Source organism: Crotalus tigris, unplaced genomic scaffold, assembly GCF_016545835.1.
Source record: "Crotalus tigris isolate CLP2741 ecotype Arizona unplaced genomic scaffold, ASM1654583v1 scf7180000018548.2558034, whole genome shotgun sequence".
Taxonomy (NCBI): domain Eukaryota; kingdom Metazoa; phylum Chordata; class Lepidosauria; order Squamata; family Viperidae; genus Crotalus; species Crotalus tigris.
In genome coordinates this window covers 1,695,054-1,715,667 of record NW_024097071.1, presented here as the reverse complement: position 1 = coordinate 1,715,667, position 20,614 = coordinate 1,695,054, and the positions used below count along the sequence as shown (strand labels likewise).

The 20,614-nt window shown below is 36.6% G+C and overlaps 2 protein-coding genes across 9 annotated transcripts in view; one reads left to right on the top strand and one right to left on the bottom strand.

Moving 5' to 3' along the window:
* Positions 1 to 20,614, top strand: part of STRA8 (stimulated by retinoic acid 8) — a 36,517-nt gene that overhangs the window by 9,627 nt on the left and 6,276 nt on the right. For 2 of the 5 annotated variants that reach the window (XM_039354120.1, XM_039354119.1), the window contains exons 6-9: positions 4,814 to 5,102; positions 6,866 to 6,942; positions 8,058 to 8,169; positions 12,992 to 13,292. In XM_039354120.1, the coding sequence (XP_039210054.1) occupies positions 4,814 to 5,102; positions 6,866 to 6,942; positions 8,058 to 8,169; positions 12,992 to 13,063 (550 nt within the window). In that variant the 3' untranslated portion in view covers positions 13,064 to 13,292. Of the gene's footprint in view, positions 1 to 4,813; positions 5,103 to 6,865; positions 6,943 to 8,026; positions 8,170 to 12,991; positions 13,293 to 20,614 lie in introns of those variants that run through there. The other 3 variants (XR_005557980.1, XM_039354122.1, XM_039354121.1) reach the window with 3 other exon arrangements.
* Positions 18,610 to 20,614, bottom strand: part of LOC120312845 (solute carrier family 23 member 1-like) — a 44,100-nt gene continuing 42,095 nt past the window's right edge. For all 4 annotated transcript variants that reach the window (XM_039354115.1, XM_039354116.1, XM_039354117.1 and 1 more), the window contains one exon: positions 18,610 to 19,952. In XM_039354115.1, coding sequence (XP_039210049.1) covers positions 19,705 to 19,952 — 248 coding nt within the window. In that variant the 3' untranslated portion in view covers positions 18,610 to 19,704. The remainder of the gene's footprint in view (positions 19,953 to 20,614) is intronic.

Below are 20,614 nucleotides of genomic sequence, written 5' to 3'. Positions count from 1 at the left end.
TGGTTTATTGTATAGCGGGGGAAGAGCACAGCACTGACTGCGCAATTGCGCCGATGAGTGCAATATAATATATTTTGTCTGTAGCTACAGTATAGTTTAGTGAAAAGGTTCATTTATGTCAGATTATTCAAGAATCCTAGTTAAGTGATATTTGCTTTCTTTTTTTATAAATTTTATTTAAAAAAATAATTCAGACTAAAAACAAACAAGAACCAATACTGAATGGAAAAGGAGAAAAAATAAGAGAAGAAAGAAGCAGGAACAAAGGTGCAGAAATCAAAGAAAAGAAAAAATATATAACAATAGCTCCAAATAAAGTGGAAATGCTTATTGATACAAATTGCAAGTCACTACTTAACCTGAACTGCTTCTGAAAAACACATGTTCTGTTTCTGCTATTCTTAAATATATCTATTACATAGTATGGTCCTGTGTACCTATTACATAGCATAATACTTTTTTTTTTTCTGAGAGGACGTAGGGACAGCATTGTAAGAATAACTATGCAATATGACCAGCAGGTGGTGCAAGCATGTTTGAATTACAAGACTTGAGGCATTTCTTAATTAACCTTACTATTTTTTATAGGTGGCAAAAATCAGTACAAGGTTTGTTTTTTAATCCATTACTTATATAGTTATTTTGTGATTTCTTGTCTCATTCCTTCCCTTTTACAGTGATACTTTCAAAGCAAATATGATAACTTTTTATAACAATGCAAATTATTCATATTCAAGATTTTAGTGTGAATTGGCTTGTATTTATTTTCTAATTCCACACTTAGTCTCCTAATTAATGAAATAAATTAATTCTTGCTTTTTAGGATATACTTAATCAAATAAACCCAAATGCCATCCTACAAATCATAAATAAGAGCAAACAGTCCATCCATCTTGATGTTGGTCATCCTTTTCTTTTTCCTTTCATTTGGTCTTCAAGTGAGAACTGTGGATTGGTTTGTACTATGATCTGTTTATTTGTTTTCCCAGCTATTCATGATATTATTGAGTTTTCTCCAATATCAAAAGCACCAATACTTGTTTATTTTGTGTCAGTACAACCTTGACGCCCATAGAGTGTCACAAGAAAAAACTATTGTCATTACAATTATAAACTTTATAGGTCACAATAAGTGTAGACATTTGGGAAGAAGGAGATGGTGATCAGGCCTCTGAATATCTTTTCCAGACTTTCATTGTTGCCTTGTCAGGTTCTAGTTTGTAATATATTTCTAGTTTGTAATATATCTACCACTTCAATTTTTTCATTGTCAATTCTAACTGCCTGTTGTCATTAGTGTGGTCATTTTTTGTATTTAATCTTAGTCTATTATCTTTTGCTTTTGGGCTGGCCAAATGAGAGTTTCAAGATTACACCCCAGTGCCTGGAGACTGTGTGTGCTTGATTGGGAAAGAACCATCTCCAAGCCAAGTCTACAAAGACGGCATGGCTGGGGGGGGGGGGTGTCTTTGAGAAAGCCTAGATCTTGAATATTTATCTGTGACTTTGGATGGATTAAATGTAATTATATGTGACGGACAAGGAAAAGAGGGAACAGTCAGACATGAGAGCAAAAAGCCCCTTAGTTAATTAGAGAAAGAAACAAGAAGAACCCACCCTAAGTGATCAGGCTGCAAAAAAAATCATGGGAGATTTGTACTTTCAGATTTGCAAGATTCTGTTAATTCTACAAGAAAGTAGAATTAGCTTATGAGATTGTGTTTCCTGTCTGATTTTCCTGAGAGAACTGACAAATAGTAAGCAATTTGCGGATATTCCTGAACTCACAGCTGTTGGCCTCTTCAGACAATCACCCAATGTCACAATTTAACTCCAACATATTCTACCTAGGATTGCCCTTAAGGACCACCCAAAAGTTTCAGTTGGTCTAGAAGGTAGTAGTGCAGGCAGTGGTAATCATACCTTGGTATGCCCAAGCAACACCTCTGCTTTGTGTGCTGCACTGGTTGCCAGTTTACATCTGGCTGTGATTCATTATGTTGGTCACTACCTACAGTATAAAACCCAACCTAGCATAGGGCCTGGTAACTTGAGGGACTGCCTACCACCCATATATCTGCCCAGTTGATTTGATATGGCTGGGTTGGCATGCTCTGTTTGGTGTGTTTGATTAAACAAGACCATCTATTGGTACCCAGAAGTATGGCTCCTCCATAGCAGTGCCCACCTTCTGGAATGTGATTCTTCTCAAAATTGAAACAGACCACACCCTATTGATGTTTCAAAGGGCCTTGAAGACCCAGTTCATCACCCAGGCCTTTAGAAAGGAGGAATGAAATCCAGTTGAATTATGTGAGTTTTAGAATTTTATGAAAAATAAATAGTTATATGCTAGCAATTGTTCTGGACTTTATTTTGGATACATTCATTTTGTGAAGTCTCATTATAATTACATTATATTCTGTATAAATCATGGTTGTAATGTATGTCTGTTTAACATTTTGAGTTTGACTTTACTTGGAAGCTTGTTTTTTTCCATGAGTTACAATATAAGAAATGGCAGTACAAACTTAGTGTTTAAAACAGGAATTCCATTTATAATAAGAGTTATATTGATTTTTCTCCTTCCAGGAAATGTTTTAGAAAGCAACCTCTTCCATTTGGATTATGATAAAAGCAGACACTACCATTTTCTAGTTCTTTTATTCTTTTGCTGTGAAACATGAGCAACAGATATTGTTAACATAGTGGTTTAATTAAGGATGTAGTTATTGGGTAACATAATTTTCTGCAGATATTGCCTTGTCAGGCACCCTAGATAGAAAATTATTAAATTTAAATTATTTGATCATTATTATTAAATTATTTGATCATTCTCATCAGTTTTCTTCTCCTACACTTTATTTTCCGTAATTAAGCTATAAAGCTCTGTGGCCCTTGCAATTACTTTAGAAGTGCAGTTGAAGTAGCAATGTTCCTTGTCAGGCATTTTTATGACCCCTTGTATTTGGTTGAAGCATTGAAGATAATTGATTATTAATCAATATATAGGACATATTCATTTTGTATTATCTTTTTATCATTTTATAAGCCACCACAAGTCACTGTAACAGTGAAATAAGGGGCATACAAATTTAATAAATAAATATCAGAGTAGTTGCTTCAATTTAATGCAGGTTATTTCTTCAGTTTTAATGCAGCTTTTCTCATTTTTTCAGATAAGGAGATAATATATAGCCCTACCTTATTCTTTTGCCAACTGGAGCCAGTCTGTTTCATCATTTTCTGTTGTTTCCTGACCTGTGTATAAATTTTGTATGAAGACAATGAGATATTCTGTTTATCCCATTTTTCTAAAGACATTTAATAGATTGATATGATTGATACATTCAGAAGTCTTCTAGAGTCAATGAACTTTTCATTGAGTTTTGGGAGATATTTTTTTTATTTTTCTGATTTTTTGCAAAATACTTCAGCAATAATATCTCCCTCTTCTAAAATCAATTTGAACAGCTGGATAAGGCTCTAATTTGTGTTGGATGACCTTAAGCATTATTATGCTAGCATTTCAGTTACTTATTGTGTAGCAGTTTGCACAATCTCTTAAGGATCTTTTCTTTAGTACTGGTATGTAGCCTGACATCTTGCTATCAGTGTGTTCTCCACATTTTCTAGCACAGTTCAGTTAGAACTTTTACTGATTCTTCTTCATTGCTTGCCATACTTTTGAAGATATTCCATCAATTCTTATAGTTTTCCAATTTGGTAATAATCAGAGTGTTGATTTAACTTGGTATTCTAGTATTAGAAAATTATATAAGTAGGGAATATCTGCTAAGCTGTCTTGGACATGGACATCTGTACTGTACTGTACAGAATTTCAACATATTCCTTGATTTCTTTGAATCTGTCTCTTGACATCTTTAGCATATCAGTTAGATGTTAGAACCTCCTTCTGGTTTAATAAATCTTTTGGAAGACTTTACTTTGTTTTCCATGTCTGTTTCCATCTTTGATGTCTTTATAGATGTTGGAATACTGTTCCTTCTCTAGGAATGGAATGGTTAAAGCCTTCCAGAGAGTTTTGCTTTTCTTGGTTTTGCCTTTTTTCAAAAAATTCTACTTTCTGTTTCAAACATCCAGTTTGGTTTCTTCTATTTCTTAATCATAGACAGTCTCTTTTCACACTTTTTATTAACAACTTATTTGATTTCATTCCACAGTTCCTCTGGCTTCCATCAATAAGGTTCAGGACTTCAAAGTTCTCCTTGAAAATGGTGGGTATACAATATTCCATATCATATTGTGGAAACTAGTTGGTTTTATCCCTGACTTGCAACTTGCACATGAGCAAAGAATCCCTGACTGCACTTTTGCTTTGTAACTGAATTCCTCCGCCTACTTGTGCCGATAAAGTAGTCAAATATTTGATCTGGTGATGTTTCCTAGACCATGTAGTCCAGCTTTTTCCAGGTTTCGAATTCCACATTTCAATCATAAGCAGCATATCATGTATGCATGTTCTGTCAACTTCCGATTGAATTTGACTACAAGATTTGTCAATTTCTTCTGCATCAGTGATTGGGGCCAAACATTGAATAACCCTCATGAAATCTATTTAACTAAATTGTACCAAAGTGCTGTCTTTGCTACATTCTTCCTTGCTATAAGGGAATGGCATCCTGTCTTTGTTTTTCATGTCCTGAGCAGTGAACAGTATGATCTTCTGACTGAATGTGTCCAATTCTCATCCATTTCAATTCAGTGACACCCAAAGTGTATTGCTTTGTGCCTGTTAGATACCATCCCAGACCATATTGTGAGAGATATCTCCTTTCCTGTTTCATTCCAGATACTTGTATTTTTACAAACAAACTGTAGACTTGCTGCTTGATAATGCAGTTGTGAGCCCAGAAGAAGTTATGCTCCCTGTGGTCTCCACAGCTGTTTCCCATCTGTGGCAGGGACTCCCAGAAGACAGGAAGGACAGTGTTTTGCAGTACTGTAGTCAAAGACAGAATTTCATCTCTGAGATCAAGACAGCTTCTCAAGAACCTGCCTGTACTGACGAGGGCAGTATGAGGGACAGTGGAAACAACAGTCAGGAAGCCAGCGGTTCAGTAGCATCCACACCGGAGGAGGTGAGAATTTGTTTCAGAAATTGTTAAAAAAAAGTTTGAGTCAAGAAAAAAGATTTTCTTTAAATAAAATTGTAGCCAAAATAGGCTACATATAATATAATAATCTTATTACAACACAACCACATTTGGTCAAAATGTAAACTCAGGCTACGTCGTTGATTTATTCACCAGTTAGCTCATATTGGTGATAACTAAAATATGTTAGGTGATGGCAAACCTTTTAAGACCGAGTGCCCAAACTGCAACTCAAAACCCACTTATTTATCGCCGGGTGCCAGGTGGGACGTGGCCCACTGGGTGGGCATGGCTCTGGTGGTCATGGCAGACTGGGTGGGTGTGGCCAAAGTGGGTGTGGTCACCTCGATGTTGCTCATGGGGAAGGACGCTTGTGGGGGCCAGGCAGAGTTGGGGGAGATCCAGGGGGTCTCTTGCAGGTGGGGTGGTGGGCAGGAGGCTCGTCCTGCGAGGTGAGGCGAGGCAGGGCAGAGGTGCCATTGCGGGGCAAGGAGGGACAGGGGCTGGGGCAGCTGCTGCCTGACACCATCGGCCCCCGCACACAGAGGCCAGTGAGCTCATGGGGGCTGACAGTGTCCGTCAGCAGCCACAGCCTGCCGGCTCCTTGACCAGTGCACTCTGGGGCTCCGTAGCCCGCCGCCAGCAGTTCAGAGAAGCTGCCTCTAAGCTGGCCAGCTGGCCGACAGCTGAGGAGGCAATGCAGTGGGTCGTGCCTAGGAAAAGGAGAGCATGCGAGGCCAGGAGGGAAACCAGCCATGCCGGGATGCGTCCAGCCACATGGGACCTCGGGCGGCTGGTTGAAGAGGGATGGTTGCCATCTCTGGGGCATGGCACACGTGCCCACAAAGAGGGCTCTGAGTGCCGCCTCTAGCACGCGTGCCATAGGTTCGCCACCACTGTGTTAGGGATATGTGATTTGTGGATTAGGTGGAAAAGTTACAAAGCCTCATTTATCAGCTAATATATATGTGGGGTTCTCCATTGAATCCGTGGGAGATAATAGGCATTAGGGAAAGATGTGATTGTTTTTAATTAAATAGGTTCCAGAGAAATTAATCTCTGTCTTAATGTCTTATGCCCTATGATGTTTTGACAGTACCTTTGACAGTACCAGCAGCACTTGTATGGTGTCAGTTGCAGAAAAAGAACATCATCTAGTACAGTGGTTCTCAACCTGTGGGTCGGGACCCCATTTGGGATCGAACGACCATTTCACGGGGTCGCCAAACAAGGCTGTCCGCCATTTTTCCCCCTTTTCTTTGGCCATGCCCCTGGCACCCGGTGATGTATAAGTGGTTGGGGGTCACCACAACATGAGGAACTGTATTATGGGGTCGCTGCATTAGAAAGGTTGAGAACCACTGATCTAGTAAGGAGGCAGAGAGTAATTTAGTTATTATCATATACTGTTTGATTCTTCTTGAGCCATTTTGATTACAACCAAGCTCAGTGATAACATAAAATAGAAATTAATAAACTATAACCTTAATAATTGGAAATCATCATAAACTATAAACCATAAAAATAAATGTTCTTGGATAAAAAGAGATATTGTTTTTAAATTTGAGGGCTGAAAAATCAGTGCATAACAGTTATGCATACCAACCAGTTTCATCTTACAAATATCCAAGTGCCACACTCCTTATTTGGGAATCACTAGAATAAATGTTAATCAACAGCAGGCATTTAGAAAGAGATTTCTTGTATCATGCTTTTGGATATAGTGCCCAAAATGCTTTCTCTTTTAGATCTTCTTTGAAGATGCTTTTGATGTGGCCACTAGTTTCCTTGATAGAAACGAAACTCAAGAAATATCCAGTCAAAGGTAATGGTTTTAACTAGATAATCTTTAACTAGGTCAGAATAACTATTTGTTCCTATATGTCTGGGCTACTCATTGCGTAGTCAACTTCAGGCCATATCCCCATAGTCTCCTGACCCTACCATAAGCATTCCCTGGTCCCAGGCCATATGTTCTTGTACCTTTGCTTGTATCTCAAGGCAGCCTATAGCAGACGCAGTTGAAAGGTTTTCTGGTGTTCTACTCTAGAAATTCTGCTGTCTGTAATATTCTGCCTCAAGACTCCACATGCAGACAATATATGGCGCATTAATGCTCATGGGAAAGACAATCTAAAATCACATGTTCCAATTGGTTCCACAAGTTTCCTTGGTGGCACTGTGATTAAAATACAGTATTGCAGGCTGACTCTGCTCAGTGCCAGGAGTTTAATCCTGACCAGCTCAAGGTTGACTCAGCCTTCCATCCTTCTGAGATTGGTAAAATGAGGACCCAGATTGTTGGGGGCAATATAATGACTTTGTAAACTGCTTAGAGAGGGCTATAAAGCACTGTGAAGTGGTATATAAGTTTAAGTGCTAGTGCTAGTGCTATTTCCTGTGTAGGAACATACCCTCCTGGGTCTAATCTCTGCCCCTCAGTCCCCTTTTTGCTATGAAGTTGATTAATCCTCCAGCTCTAATAGCCACTTTTTATTTCCTTAAATGAACAAAATGTTTGACCAGATGCCAATATCACCCAAAGGTGTTGGAGTGTGTTAGAGGTTGATCACATACAGAGGTTACACATTTGATGATCCTTAAGAAGAGACAAAAAATCTATTGGGCCAGCGACATGTTGATTGTGGCTTTCTGCACACTGGCTTTTGTCTGCCACCAATTGTGAACTCTGACAGGACAGGCTGAGGGGACAGTGATGCAAACCTGCTCAGATGGCACCACAAAGGAACTCTTTGGGAGCAGCTTAATTTCAGAAGTCACTGTTTTCTATTAGTACAGGCACCGCATGACAGCAAAGCTAGATAATTGTGTGAATTTCCTTTCAGCCAAACTTATAATCAGAGGCCTTTATATGCATTTTTTTGCTTTTTCTTCCACACACTCGATAGGGGACCTCAGTATAGATTATTTTGTTTGCAGCTCAGCGTTCACAGTCTGTGCTTCAGATAGTCAAGAGGATAAACATCACCTCTACTTGCAGATCATTACCTTCTTGAAAAACTTGTTTTTTGCTAGCACACAACCATCACAGGTAGGATTTTGCAATGTGATTGAAATAAGCTTTGTTAGGATCATTTCTCATGTTATGGAAGAAGTACAAGCTCTGTCACAAAGACATTGAAGCATTTGGGTAAGTTGAAAGTGACTAATGCATAAGGACAACAAATCTACTTTCAGAGTCCCATAATTAAGTCATTTCTCAGCTACTCATATGGTAACAATTTTCAGCTGAAACTGCCCCCAAGTTAGGATTAGATTTGGTAATTACATGTATCCAGCTATGCAGTTTTCTTAGCAATAGTAATGAAATAGTTTACCATCACTTTCTGGGATTTTTTTTTTTTCTTACTTCTCACTTTAGCCTACCTTGAAATTCCCTGGTGATCTCTCACCCAAATACCAACCACCACCAAGCCGGCTTATCTTCCAACCCTAAAAAACATCAGCCAAGTTCAGCCACCATCTAAAACAAAGTTCTTTTTGGCTCAGTCATTCCTTGACTTGTAAAAAGACACCTTTCTTAAATCTCTGGAGAACTGTAGCATAATTAAACTGAGCATTTGAGGGGAAACAAGGTGTCCTTATGCTCCACAAGCATCATAAAAAGTTGAAATTTGCTTGTAGTTGTTGAAGATCATGTCAAATAGGTATTTCATTGATAAAATACTCAATCCCTGTATCTTTTAAGGCATGCTGTTCATAGGAAAACCACAAGGAATGAAGGAAAGCAAAATTGGGTAAATGAAGGTATTTAACAACGAAAAAAAGTAGAAATACAATAGTGTAGTTTACAGCAATTGACACTTGATGCCTAAATATTGGCCATTTGATTAGATTTTATGGGCCTCTGACACACCTGGGACTCCTAAGATGACATTATTTAAGGAAGGGACTCTGTCTGTATGCACTTTATTCAAGTGTATGCAATGGATAGATATTTTTGGGAACAGACATCCCACAAATAACCAAATCGTATGTGCTAAAAAGGATTCATAGGTGATAATCAGGCGCTCTGAACTGCAACCAAAAACTTATTGGGAACCATGCAGCTAGTAAGGCAGAAATATCATATGGCAACAATAAACTTATATCTATCCATGGTGCTGCAATCTGGGTCATTTGACTGCTGGGTGGTCTTCAAAGGTAGCTCCAGGTATAGCAGTAGTGAGCAATTATTAGCAATAAATAGAGTGTAGGGACAAAAAGTAAATACAATTTTAGTTATAAATAACAAATGTTATAGAAATGTTATTTCATTTCTTGTCTCTTTTAGTTAAAAAATTAATCAGTACTATTTCTAAGCAAGTGAATTTAGTCCAAACTATGTTTTCACAATAGTAATTCTGAGCTTCATATCCAATCAGTATTTAATATTGCCAGACTCTTACATACTTTAAATACCATTTTGTTCATTAATACATCTGCTGAAGTATTTTTATTTTGCGCAGCTAAAGGTTGGTTAACCAGGACCACCTGTTTTCTTTTTTTTTAATGTAATTTATTATCATACGCAAATATGTTGCTTTTCATCTGTCTATGTCTGATTGCTATCATGTGTTATCTAATTTCTACTTTCCCATAAGAATTATATAGGTAGATTTCAAAAGAGGATGGATCACAATATAATCACCTATTTAAATCTGGTTGATGAAGTATGTTTTGATAGTAAATATTCTGTTTGTGCCCTCTTCAGGATCTTCCCTTAATGAGATGGAAGAGAGATAAACAATAAAGGGATGGCCTTCACACCTTTAGGTTTTTTACAGTTTTTCTAGATTCTTGATGCAAAAACTTGGCACACATTTTGTTAATGTTAAAAAAAGGAATCTAAATTCACTGGTATACTAATACACTCTGTAAGACAAATCTAATGTTTAACAGATTTGAAACATTTATATTGGGTAAATGTAATGGTTAATCTTATTTTATTGTTATTTCTTACCATCTGAAACAGTTCAAAAATGATTTAGAGGATAATTTTTAGCTAATAAAAAAGGAGATTGTCATAAAGAGTCTCAGATTTATAAAATTGGGGATGGTATGAAAAAATATTAAAGCAGGTATATTAACTTTCAAAGTGAAATTCACCTAGCATTTTATTTTTTCAAAATATATAAATTTCTTTATCCAACATACTAATGTACATCTAGAGTTATGTATAAGTAGTAACTTTCCTGAAAGCTGGCTATAGTATTTGATGAGCATGTATTTTAGAACCCATTCAGAGCCCCTTGTTTTGTGCAAACATAGCTAACTGGTGTGGGGAGAGCAAATACATTCATAAATATACTATGTTGGAAATTAATACTGATTTATTACATTTCATTAAGTCAGTATCAGCTTATATTGAACATAAAAGTAGATCTTCTCCAGGATAATTTGTCCCTAAACTGGTCCTTTAGATCTTCCAACAGTACACTGTATCTTCTCTAGGAAATTAATGTAGACAGTTTGGGGGGGGGAGAGAAATAGACTAAGATTTGTGAGTCCTGTTGGACTGAGATTTAAACTTCCAAAAGTATTTGGCTAATAGGTACTGGATTGAATGGATATTTAGGACACTTCCACATTATTGGGGGGTTTTTTTTACACTATTTTGGGTTTGACTTTGAGCTTGACTGTTCTCACAATATTGTTTGAGGAAATTGATATGATTGTTGTCAGTGTTTCTTTTAATCTCTGGGGTACTACAAGTTTGTGGTAATCTGTTTTATTATTGGAGAAACTTGCCTTACTCAAGCCATGGGTTTAAGGCAAGACAGCCATTAATCTTCTTTGTATCATCTCACAGTTCTACATTTCTTACTGTATATTTTATTTAGAACTTATCTCTTTCTTGTTCCAATTAAAATTGTAGAAACATGCAGTCATTCCCATAACTATTGGGAAAAGTGATTGGTTGCAAGTTTGCTAACATGCTATTTCTTTGAGAATACTTTCATGATATGGAATTCACAGGAGCTTTTAAATGGCAGTAGGTTAACTAAGAAGATGCTAGGGGAGTATTTTAATGCATTTATTTATTCTTCACTATCAATTTTCTCTCAGCCTAGCTACCCATCACAACCTCTTTGTCAAACTATCAAATACTGAAAAATGATGGGACTGGGCACTAACAATTTATTTAATTTCCTTTTGTGTGTAGCAAGGGTGTAGTGATTTGTATTGATCCAGTGACTAATAAAAATGTTCTTTAAAGTCTCTTTTTGTTAGCTGTAAGATAAGCACTAATTGGCTTATGAGATTCTCTTTGTCTTGTTTCAAGACTGAAAGATTTGAAGTTATTTGTGCTTAGTTTCAAACTGATTTATGAGGGACTGAGGAATGACAATGTGGGTAATATGGAAAGCCTGCAAGTTAAAATAATGCCCATAATGGTTTCAATGGAATAAATGATGGATATCAGTATAATTTTATGTAATCTGCTTGTAAAGAATATGAGAATATGTTGAGCAATTTTATTATGGTGGCCTCCCACAAACTGGCATATCCTGATATGCTGGCATTACAGCTTCTCAATTTCCAGTTAATTTCTAGAGAATAACATTTTCTGTGTTATGGAAAAAAAATCCTTCCAGATCCTAGTATGGAAACATGAATTTAAAGAGGAGAGGAATGGCACCCAAGGAGGTAGAATTGCTTAAGAGAATGATCCATTTAAAAAAATCAACTGATAAATCCCCAATGCAGTTCACTCCAGCCACTGACCTGCAGGTGCTTCCCATTTTAATTCCTACTATCTCTATCCCAGGGCAGTTTCTGTATAAACTGTTGTACATCCTAGTTTACGAACCTTAACCAAAATTAATTACCCACAGGTTTTTCTTGATATCAATGAAATGTAGATGTTTCTGTTTTTTTAAAACAGTATATTGAATCAAAATCAATTTAAGAGGAGCAAGATATAATCATACTTTATTTTACGCACATAGTTTGCAGCTTATCCTATTTTACTCCACATCTATTCCTTCAGAATTTGACTGTGTTGTGGTGATAAAATAAATTAGTTAAACTAAGCTTGATGAATGACAATAAATGATGTTTATGTATATGTTTCACCACAGATCCACAAGCTCAGTAAGCATGCATGATCATATTAATCAGCCTTTAGTATCTTTTCTAAATTATTTTTAAATATTTTTAGAATGCTAATAAATGAGTTTCCTATCAACTGAGTTCTAGAAATCTGAACAATTAGCAAAAAAAAAAAAAGAAATTACATTAAATACCAAGAGCCATGTTCAAAATCAGTCTAACAAAATCAGTTCTCTGTAAGTTTGTTTGTGTTTTTATATTTGCTTTCTGACCAGCAAATCAAAACTTCTGCAGAGGGAGAAACTAAACAAAAAGCTTGCCTATTTAGTAGCACATTCTTTCTTTAACTTTCTCCTTTTTTAAAAAAATGCAGATACAATTTGGATTAGAGCCACTTTCTAATGTGAGGTACAGAGTTACACTGGGATTTTGTGTTACAAAATAGTATTTGGATAACTTTTTATCACATTATTATTGTGCAATGTTTTCTCTACATCTTGATTTAAATGTAGTAGACTTGACTTGCAGTATTTTTGAGCTATGAGATAGCCAGCCCTCCTGGTAAGGAAACCAGTTGAAAGAACAACATTCACATCCATAGATCAGCAGGCTCTGATTAGCATCTGCCACAAAGTCTTGCTGCATTTATGTAAAAACACAAGTATGCTCAATATATTGAGAATCTGACTACCAAAGAACTGTTCTGTAGATCATTTAAACTTGCTATGGAATGTTTATTCATTAACTCTATTACCCAAAATAGTCAGGCTCCTAACAGAACTTTAATTATTTTTCTCCTCCACCTTTATTTTTGGCAGGAAGAAATTCTTCAGTTAGACTACGAGACTGTGATGTTGCGATGCACGGAGACATTTGATGATGATTTGTAATGAACATGTTCGCATTAAGTGCAGAAATATATATATTTCCTCAATTTCCTTTAAAAAAGAAAAAAGCATTACCATGGGAGATGTTACCATAATTTCTGTTACCATAACATACATCATGTTACAAACAGTTGTTTATGTTGGCTTTGCAGTTTCTCAGCAGCTACTTTACATGTATTGAAGTTTAACATTCATAAAATTCTTTTTTAAATATATGTCTTAATTCAGTGTTGCCAGTGTCAAGTCATAATCTTATATCCTATAGATAATGTTAAAAACTAAGGACAAAACTACCTGTGATACCAATTGTTTCATTAATGAAAATAGTTTTCCATTAACCTGGTGCCTTTAGATATGTTGGAACACATCCCCAGAATTCCCATCAAGGCCCCAGATTGTTGAAAGTCTCTTTAAAATTTAGGTGCTTTCTGTACTTGTGGCATCATCTCAGGGAAAACTCACAATAAAAGCAGTGTAGTATAATGGTTAAAATACTGGAGTAGACCCAGGGTGATGCAGTATGCTATCAACTGCTGTTCCATTCAACAGTTAAACCCTGGTTATATTATATATTTCAGTTAATCTCTAAGTGGAGAACACAGACACAATCTCTACAAAACTGAAACTAAACCAAAACTTAAGCTAAACTGAAGAAGCTTCTTGCATGAGAAGCAAAACATTTTCAAAGAAAAGAAAACAAGAAAGTCCAGTTGCCTTTTGGAAAATGCACTTTTGGGACAATCATGACCTGGATGATCGAGAGTCTCCATAGACAAAAAGCTAAACACCTTTCTGAACATTTGAAAACATAATGTAAATAGGCTTCAAGAGCCTGGGAAAGAGAATGATGATTTGAAAAATATTATAAATCCTGAATTTCTGTACATTGTTCCTTTATCAAGAAAAAGGCAAAACAGCCTAACCCATCAACGGGTGGTTAGCAAAAGGATCAAGAACTCTCCACCCTAACAAACTTAAAAGATAAATTGGGTACTAAAGTCAGTGTAGTCAGTTGCTAAAATTTCTGTAACCTAACTCCTTTTTTTTTCAATAAATCTAATTAAGCATGTCTATGAAAACCTTACTTTTTGGTTATAAAGAAATAGTCATTTTATAATCACTTTTTATGTGCAACTATAACCAGAGTCAAATTTTATTTAGAAATATTTGTGAAATATACTTCTGCCACTTATTCATGACTTCAGGCACCCAGTGCCTTTTTTAAAAACTGCTGACATGTTAATAAGCTCTCCATGATTGATTTATTAGAGTTAATTAGGGAAGATAATACTCACAAATCAAGAAATGCCTCTAGTTAGATTAGATTGTTCAATCTATTTTCAACAGTCGTGAAAACTGGTCTTTGAGCATTTAAAAATAAAGATCAGCACTTACAAAGCAGCAGGAGTTTCTAAAAAGTACTCTAGATGCCCCCAACTCAGATTACATAGAAAAGTAAAAGCAAGATCTGGAAGTGCAAGAAAAATCTCTTCAAACTTCCTCCAAATTGGTCAGAACTACAAAACAGAATTTTGGATCCCTGCAATGAAATGTTTAATAGGGGAGTTATCCATAGCACAGCTTCCCTTGAATAGCAATAATCTGCATGTAAGGAAAACTTTTCTCCAAACTCCTCCCCCAAACCATTCTCAAAAGTATGAAAAAGAAAACTTCAATAAGCCTGAAAAGTTTTGCAACAAATATTGAACTGTCTGGTTCCAATCACACAAGATACATTTGGAGAAAAGGGAGTGAAGCATGTGAAGAAATGGTCACGTTGCTAACCATGAAGCACAGAGATGTCTCATATTTTGGGTTAAATGGCAATCAGTGGCACATGCAATATTGTGCAGGTGGAATGAAGAATGGTTTCAAGTATATATCAGCATATCTCGAAGTTAATGTTAGTAAAGAAACTGAAAAGAGGCCAACTATCTTAGTAAGACAAACTAAACTACCTCCAAATTAACCATGAAGTGTGTACAGGAAAGAAAGCTAAAAGTTCTGGTATGACTTTCACAGTCTTCCGAATTAAATATCAACAATTTATGAGGGGATCTCAAACATACCGCTCACAAACACACGGGCCTGAGTATTTGTGAATAGAGGAGTTGTGCAAGAAAAAGTGAAGAAAAATTCTAAAAACAGGAATGGAAAGATTCTTAACTTGTTAGAAGAAATGTTGAGAAGCTATTATTTCTGCCAAAAGTGGAATTAACAAAGTACTAACTGAGAAAAGTATTCAAACGTATTCCATATTCAGTTTCCTTACTTTGAGTCTCCAAACAGCTGCATATATTTACTAAGTACATATTCAGGAGGATGCTTACAAAACCATTGTTGTAGTTGTACTGATAGAATATTTGTAGCTCAGAGTTGAACTTGGGTGTCCTTGATGCCTCAGTAGTTTTCTTGCAGATGATTCATTACCAAACTAGGTAACAGCCTCCTGGTGATCATGTTATCTAGCGATGATGTTACCTAGTTTAGTAATGAAATGTCTGCAGGAAAACCAACAAACTCTGATAGCACTAAGGACTCCATAGATCAGTGATTCTCAATCTGTGGGTCGGGACCCCATTTGGGGTCAAACGACCATTTCATGGGGGTCGCCAAACAATGCAGTCCGTTATTTTTTTTCCACTTTTCCTTAGCTGTGCTACTCCCTTTTATTCTATTGGCTTTTGAAAGCCAATAGAATAGACTCTCTTGAATAGAGTCTAATTCTATTGGCTTTCAAAAGCCAATAGGAATTGTCCAGGCTGTCTCTGCCCTGCTGAGCCCGCCAAAAGTCCCATTCTGCAAACGGTGCTGCACCAGTTGAGTAGTCCTCGACTTACGACCGGTTGAGTAGTCCTCGACTTACGACCGGTTGGGGGGTCGCGGCATTAAAAAGGTTGAGAACCACTGCCATAGATAGAAGATGTTGTGTTTGACTTGCATTTAGAGGCTGTGTCAGCTTCCATTCATGTGGAGATTCACCAAAAAACACTATTTAGCCAGGGGGGTGCCTAAATCTTTTCTTGCAATTGTAAGGAAGTTCCCTGGAGAACTTTGTGCCAGTTGTCATATCTCTGGATTCTTATGGGGCAAAATTGGAGACAGGAATGGATGTATAGCTTCTGGAAGAAAAGTGGGATCTAAATCTAATACGTAATAGTAATACAGCTGTCACCAGAATTATCTGGGTTAAGAGTATGGCAATTTATTAAACTTTTTTCAGATGTCAAGGATGGACATTTCTAGAATAGGTCCAAAATATAGTAGTCTGGTAGTTCTGTTGTGTTTATTGTACTTTTTTATAGCTTATGTATATAAACTGAAGAAGGATATCTATTATTTGCAATCATACAGTAGTAGTATGCTGCAAGGAAAGGAAGCAATTAAGGGGCAGCTATTAATAATCTTCCCTTATTCAGCAGAGTTATCATTATATGAATATTTTTAGAAGTGAGACAGTAGCATCTGAAACAAAATATGTATAAATGGTAATTTATTCAACTGTTAATCATATTCAGTCCTAACAAGTATATCACCACTGTATTTGTTTCTGTTCTATTCTTTCAAGTCATGATATACTCAAAGCAGTTTACAAAGTCACCACAATAGAAAAACTTGAAATAGCAAAACAGAGCACATCAGTTAAAACAGGAACAGTTTTAAAATGCATTTCAGTTAAATATTAAGAACAGAATTAAAAGATGTTCATGGAAGTCATTTTCAAAGCTCATTTAAAGACTAGTTACATAACATACTGAACTACAAACTAGCTAGTTACATTTTAATTTAGTGTGTTGTGGGTCTCCTATAAACATAGAGAATTGGATTTAAATGTTCAAAACGGGTGAAAGGATAAGGCTGTCTTTCTTAAACCTGCTCTCCTGTTTTGGGCCATCATCCAAAAGACTCCAAAGCAAATGGGAGTAGAAAGAAGCAGCTTGGCTGTAAAGTAACAACATTGTCTTGGAAAAAAGAAAACATAGATATTTGTTGATGCATTTTATCTTACTTTTTTTTAAGATATGCTTTGATGATGTAGATCACGGGTGCCAGCAATGGGGTGGGCGCAGTTTCACCATGACGCATCTAGCCCACGGGCCATCACAAAATTGAACTAAATTAGCCAGAATGTAATTTCCTGCTGCTGAAATCATTAATCTTGTTTCTTTATACAAAAGAATAATTTCAACCATGTACCAAAGAATTACTTCAAGATTTGAAATGTTAGGCTCAACTGCCAATAGCTTGCCAGCCAGCAAATCAGGAAGCCCTTTTGCCTTTGGTTACAGTATTCTTGCCAAACTTAAGTTAGTGATGATCGTTACAAGGCAGGACACAAGTACAGACAGTGGCATTTATTTTAAGCACATTCTGGATTAGATTAGATCTGGGCCCAGCACAAGAATGAAGAACATGTTTGCAGTCCTTTTTCAAATGCATGCACTATTGCTCAAATTAAGATGTCCATTGTTTCCGTAAACAATGTGCGTTTGTTTATCAAATTTCTACTCCTGCTCAAACAAACAACAATTTACTTAGACTGGTCTAAATCTAACTTTGGTTATGACAAAGGCTAAAGCAGTATTTCATCATTTTAAAAAAAATCCAAAACTAATTTTATATTTGTTATAAAATTCACATAATATCCATTTGAATGACTCATTAAGCATAACATTAAAAGTAGTATGGTAGAGTACACAGATTAAGACGAGTTTAATCCAGTGAAGGGTTTTGTCTACTAAAAAGTGTTCTGGTACTTGTTAGATATCTAATTGCTTCTGCATAATTAATTATAAAGAAAATGTCTGGGCACGTATACAGTATATCATCTCCATTTACATGGTGCATGCGTGTCATAGAAGGAATCACTGGAAAAGAGGATATTCTACAACTTTGTTTTCTTTCTGTGAGTGGAGAAAGCTTTTCCTAGACTTGTTTCTTCACATGATCAGCAACAGTTCCATGCCAATTTGCTCCTTGGAATGGGGAGGATCCTTAAGCCAGAATTTGTCAGAATCTTTGCTTTCTTATTTGTAAAGAAGCCTACTACAGCATATGTGCCAGTTGTTCCTCAGCAGCAAGCAGGACTTTGCTGAAACCACCATGGCAAACAGAAGAACTTATAGATTTATAATTGCTCATATTTTCTTTTGCAATAACACCATGCAGCTCTAAGCTCTGGATTCAAAAGACTCATTGGATGCTATGAAAGTGAGCTAATGGGGTTTTAGGCTTCATTCCATGTTAATAATCACGAAAATGACACAACAACTATTGTGCATGTGTCTAGCTACCTTGATACAGTATCCATGTAAACTATTCAGATATATATGTGAGAGCTATGATGAGAAGCAGTGTTTGAACGTTTCCATTCATATTTCCTAATAGCCATATAGAGAAAGAAGGATGCAATTGGTAGGCTGGGAAGTAGAGTATGCTTTGCTTACTTCAAAGTAACAATACTCAAAGTGAAAAACCGGTATTAAATCCGAAATGAAGAAGACTGAAGAATGGACATATAGATGGTATGAAAAAAAGGAGATACAACATAGAAATAGAATAGTTTATTTGGCCATGTGGGATTAGACATGCTTAACCATAACATAACAGGAAACTGAAATGGGCAGAAAGGACCTGATTTGGCCCTTCCATATTGCCCTATGGTTAATCAGATCCAAATCCTTTTTTTCAGAATTTTAGAAAATATTGCTTTGCAATGCAAACCGTAAGTGTGATATGATGCAAACAATCATGAACAAGTCATCAATACAAATCCTCTCGAAATCAGAACATAGGAAATAACTGTCAGCATGAAGTAGGGCTTCTTAGTAAACCAAAATGGCCTACACCCAAGAGAATGATCAAAAAGCATTTCCTCATGCATGTCACATTGCTGATATTTTTCTTTGGGTACAGTTTAAAAATAAGGACAACATTATATGAACATATATTTATCTGGATAACATACAGATAGTCCTCAACTTATACTGGTCACTTAGCAAATGTTTGAAGTTAAAGGAACCTGCCCCCCAAAAAAGTACATAGGACCCAGATTCAAAATTCTGATGGTCACCCCCCACACACAATCACATGGTTGCATTTTGGTGTCCAGCAACCAGCCGTTTATAGCATCCTGGTCATGTGACAATTTACATTTTTTGCTAGAAACCAGAGTTTACTATCCTCCAGAGATTTTATCAATTTAACCTGATGATTAAAATATAGGGGGACACCAAAAGCCCAAAGCATGCAAATTTAGGGTTTGATCAGCTGTATCCAATCAGTTCAGCTGAGATAAAGCTTGAGGCTGTATTTACTGAAACCGTAGCCTAACGCTTTGGGATGAGTTTATTCATTTTCTCAAGAATTACACTTAAGATTTTCTGGGCAACAGTTTTCCATCATAGAAAAGAAAATTATTTTCCATGACCCACACCTGTACTTCCCACTCCCTAAATAGATGATTTCCTGAAATGATGCTATAAATAAATTAACACTCAGGATGGTGCCAGTCGGCATGCGGGAGGGAATCATGGAGCTGCTTTCTGTACATTAGTCTTGAGCCGCACACAGCTCAAGGGTCAAGAAGCCCACAAAAAGGAAGATGATTTTTCAGAGGCTTAAGAAACTGTTTTGCTGCAGATTTAAACTTTTGTGTTAATATCAATATCAGAGTTCCTTTCAAAATCAGTTTTAGTCCTCTTCTCTTCCTTTGCATCTTGAGTAGCCAGCTGCTTAGGGCACACTGGAAGATATTTAAACCAGTTAGCAACACAGAACTTGGAACCTATTCCAAATGGAAGATCATAGATGTGCAGGTTATTCACAGCACCATCAGACTCTTCATTATAATCTTTTCTCCAAGCGAGGAGCCCTCGTTCTTCTGGGCTTCCTGTAAAGCGAAAGCAAGATGGTGAGTAGCAAGGCCTCGCGCCTAAGTTATGGTTAGAAAGCTATTTGCTGTTCCAGGTAAATACCAGTACTAGTATCAGAATGTGTGATTTTGAAAAAGCCCACACAAAAGGTCAGGGAAGTCAACAGAAAATTTGACCACCTATCTATCCCAATTTTGTGGGAGAAGGAATTTTCCTTTACTCTTTCTCCTTAGTACAAAGTTTCTGCTCCCCACTATTCAGCTAATTTAGGATACTCACAGTATTGCTTTGAGGACAGAAATATTTGCACCACTTTTCTCCAACATGATAGATTATCTGGCACTTCTTCAACTAAATGGCCACATGCTGTCATAGTTGGGAAGGGAGTTTCTACGCAAAACCATCTGATTAGGCTTCCAGCATGGGGGAAGGGGGGAGCGTACAACATCTAACAGTTGCAAGCCATGTGCAAGCATATCTGTCCTTAATAATAATAATAGTAAACTTGGAAGGGACCTTGGAGGTCATCTAGTCCAACCCCCTGCTCAGGCAGGAAACCCTATACCATTTCGGACAAATGGCTTCAGGATGAGAAGATTACAATAAATATTTCCCATAATGTGCTTGATCACTGATAACAAAATTGTGAGAGAAATATGTTTCTCCTTTTCTTTCTTTC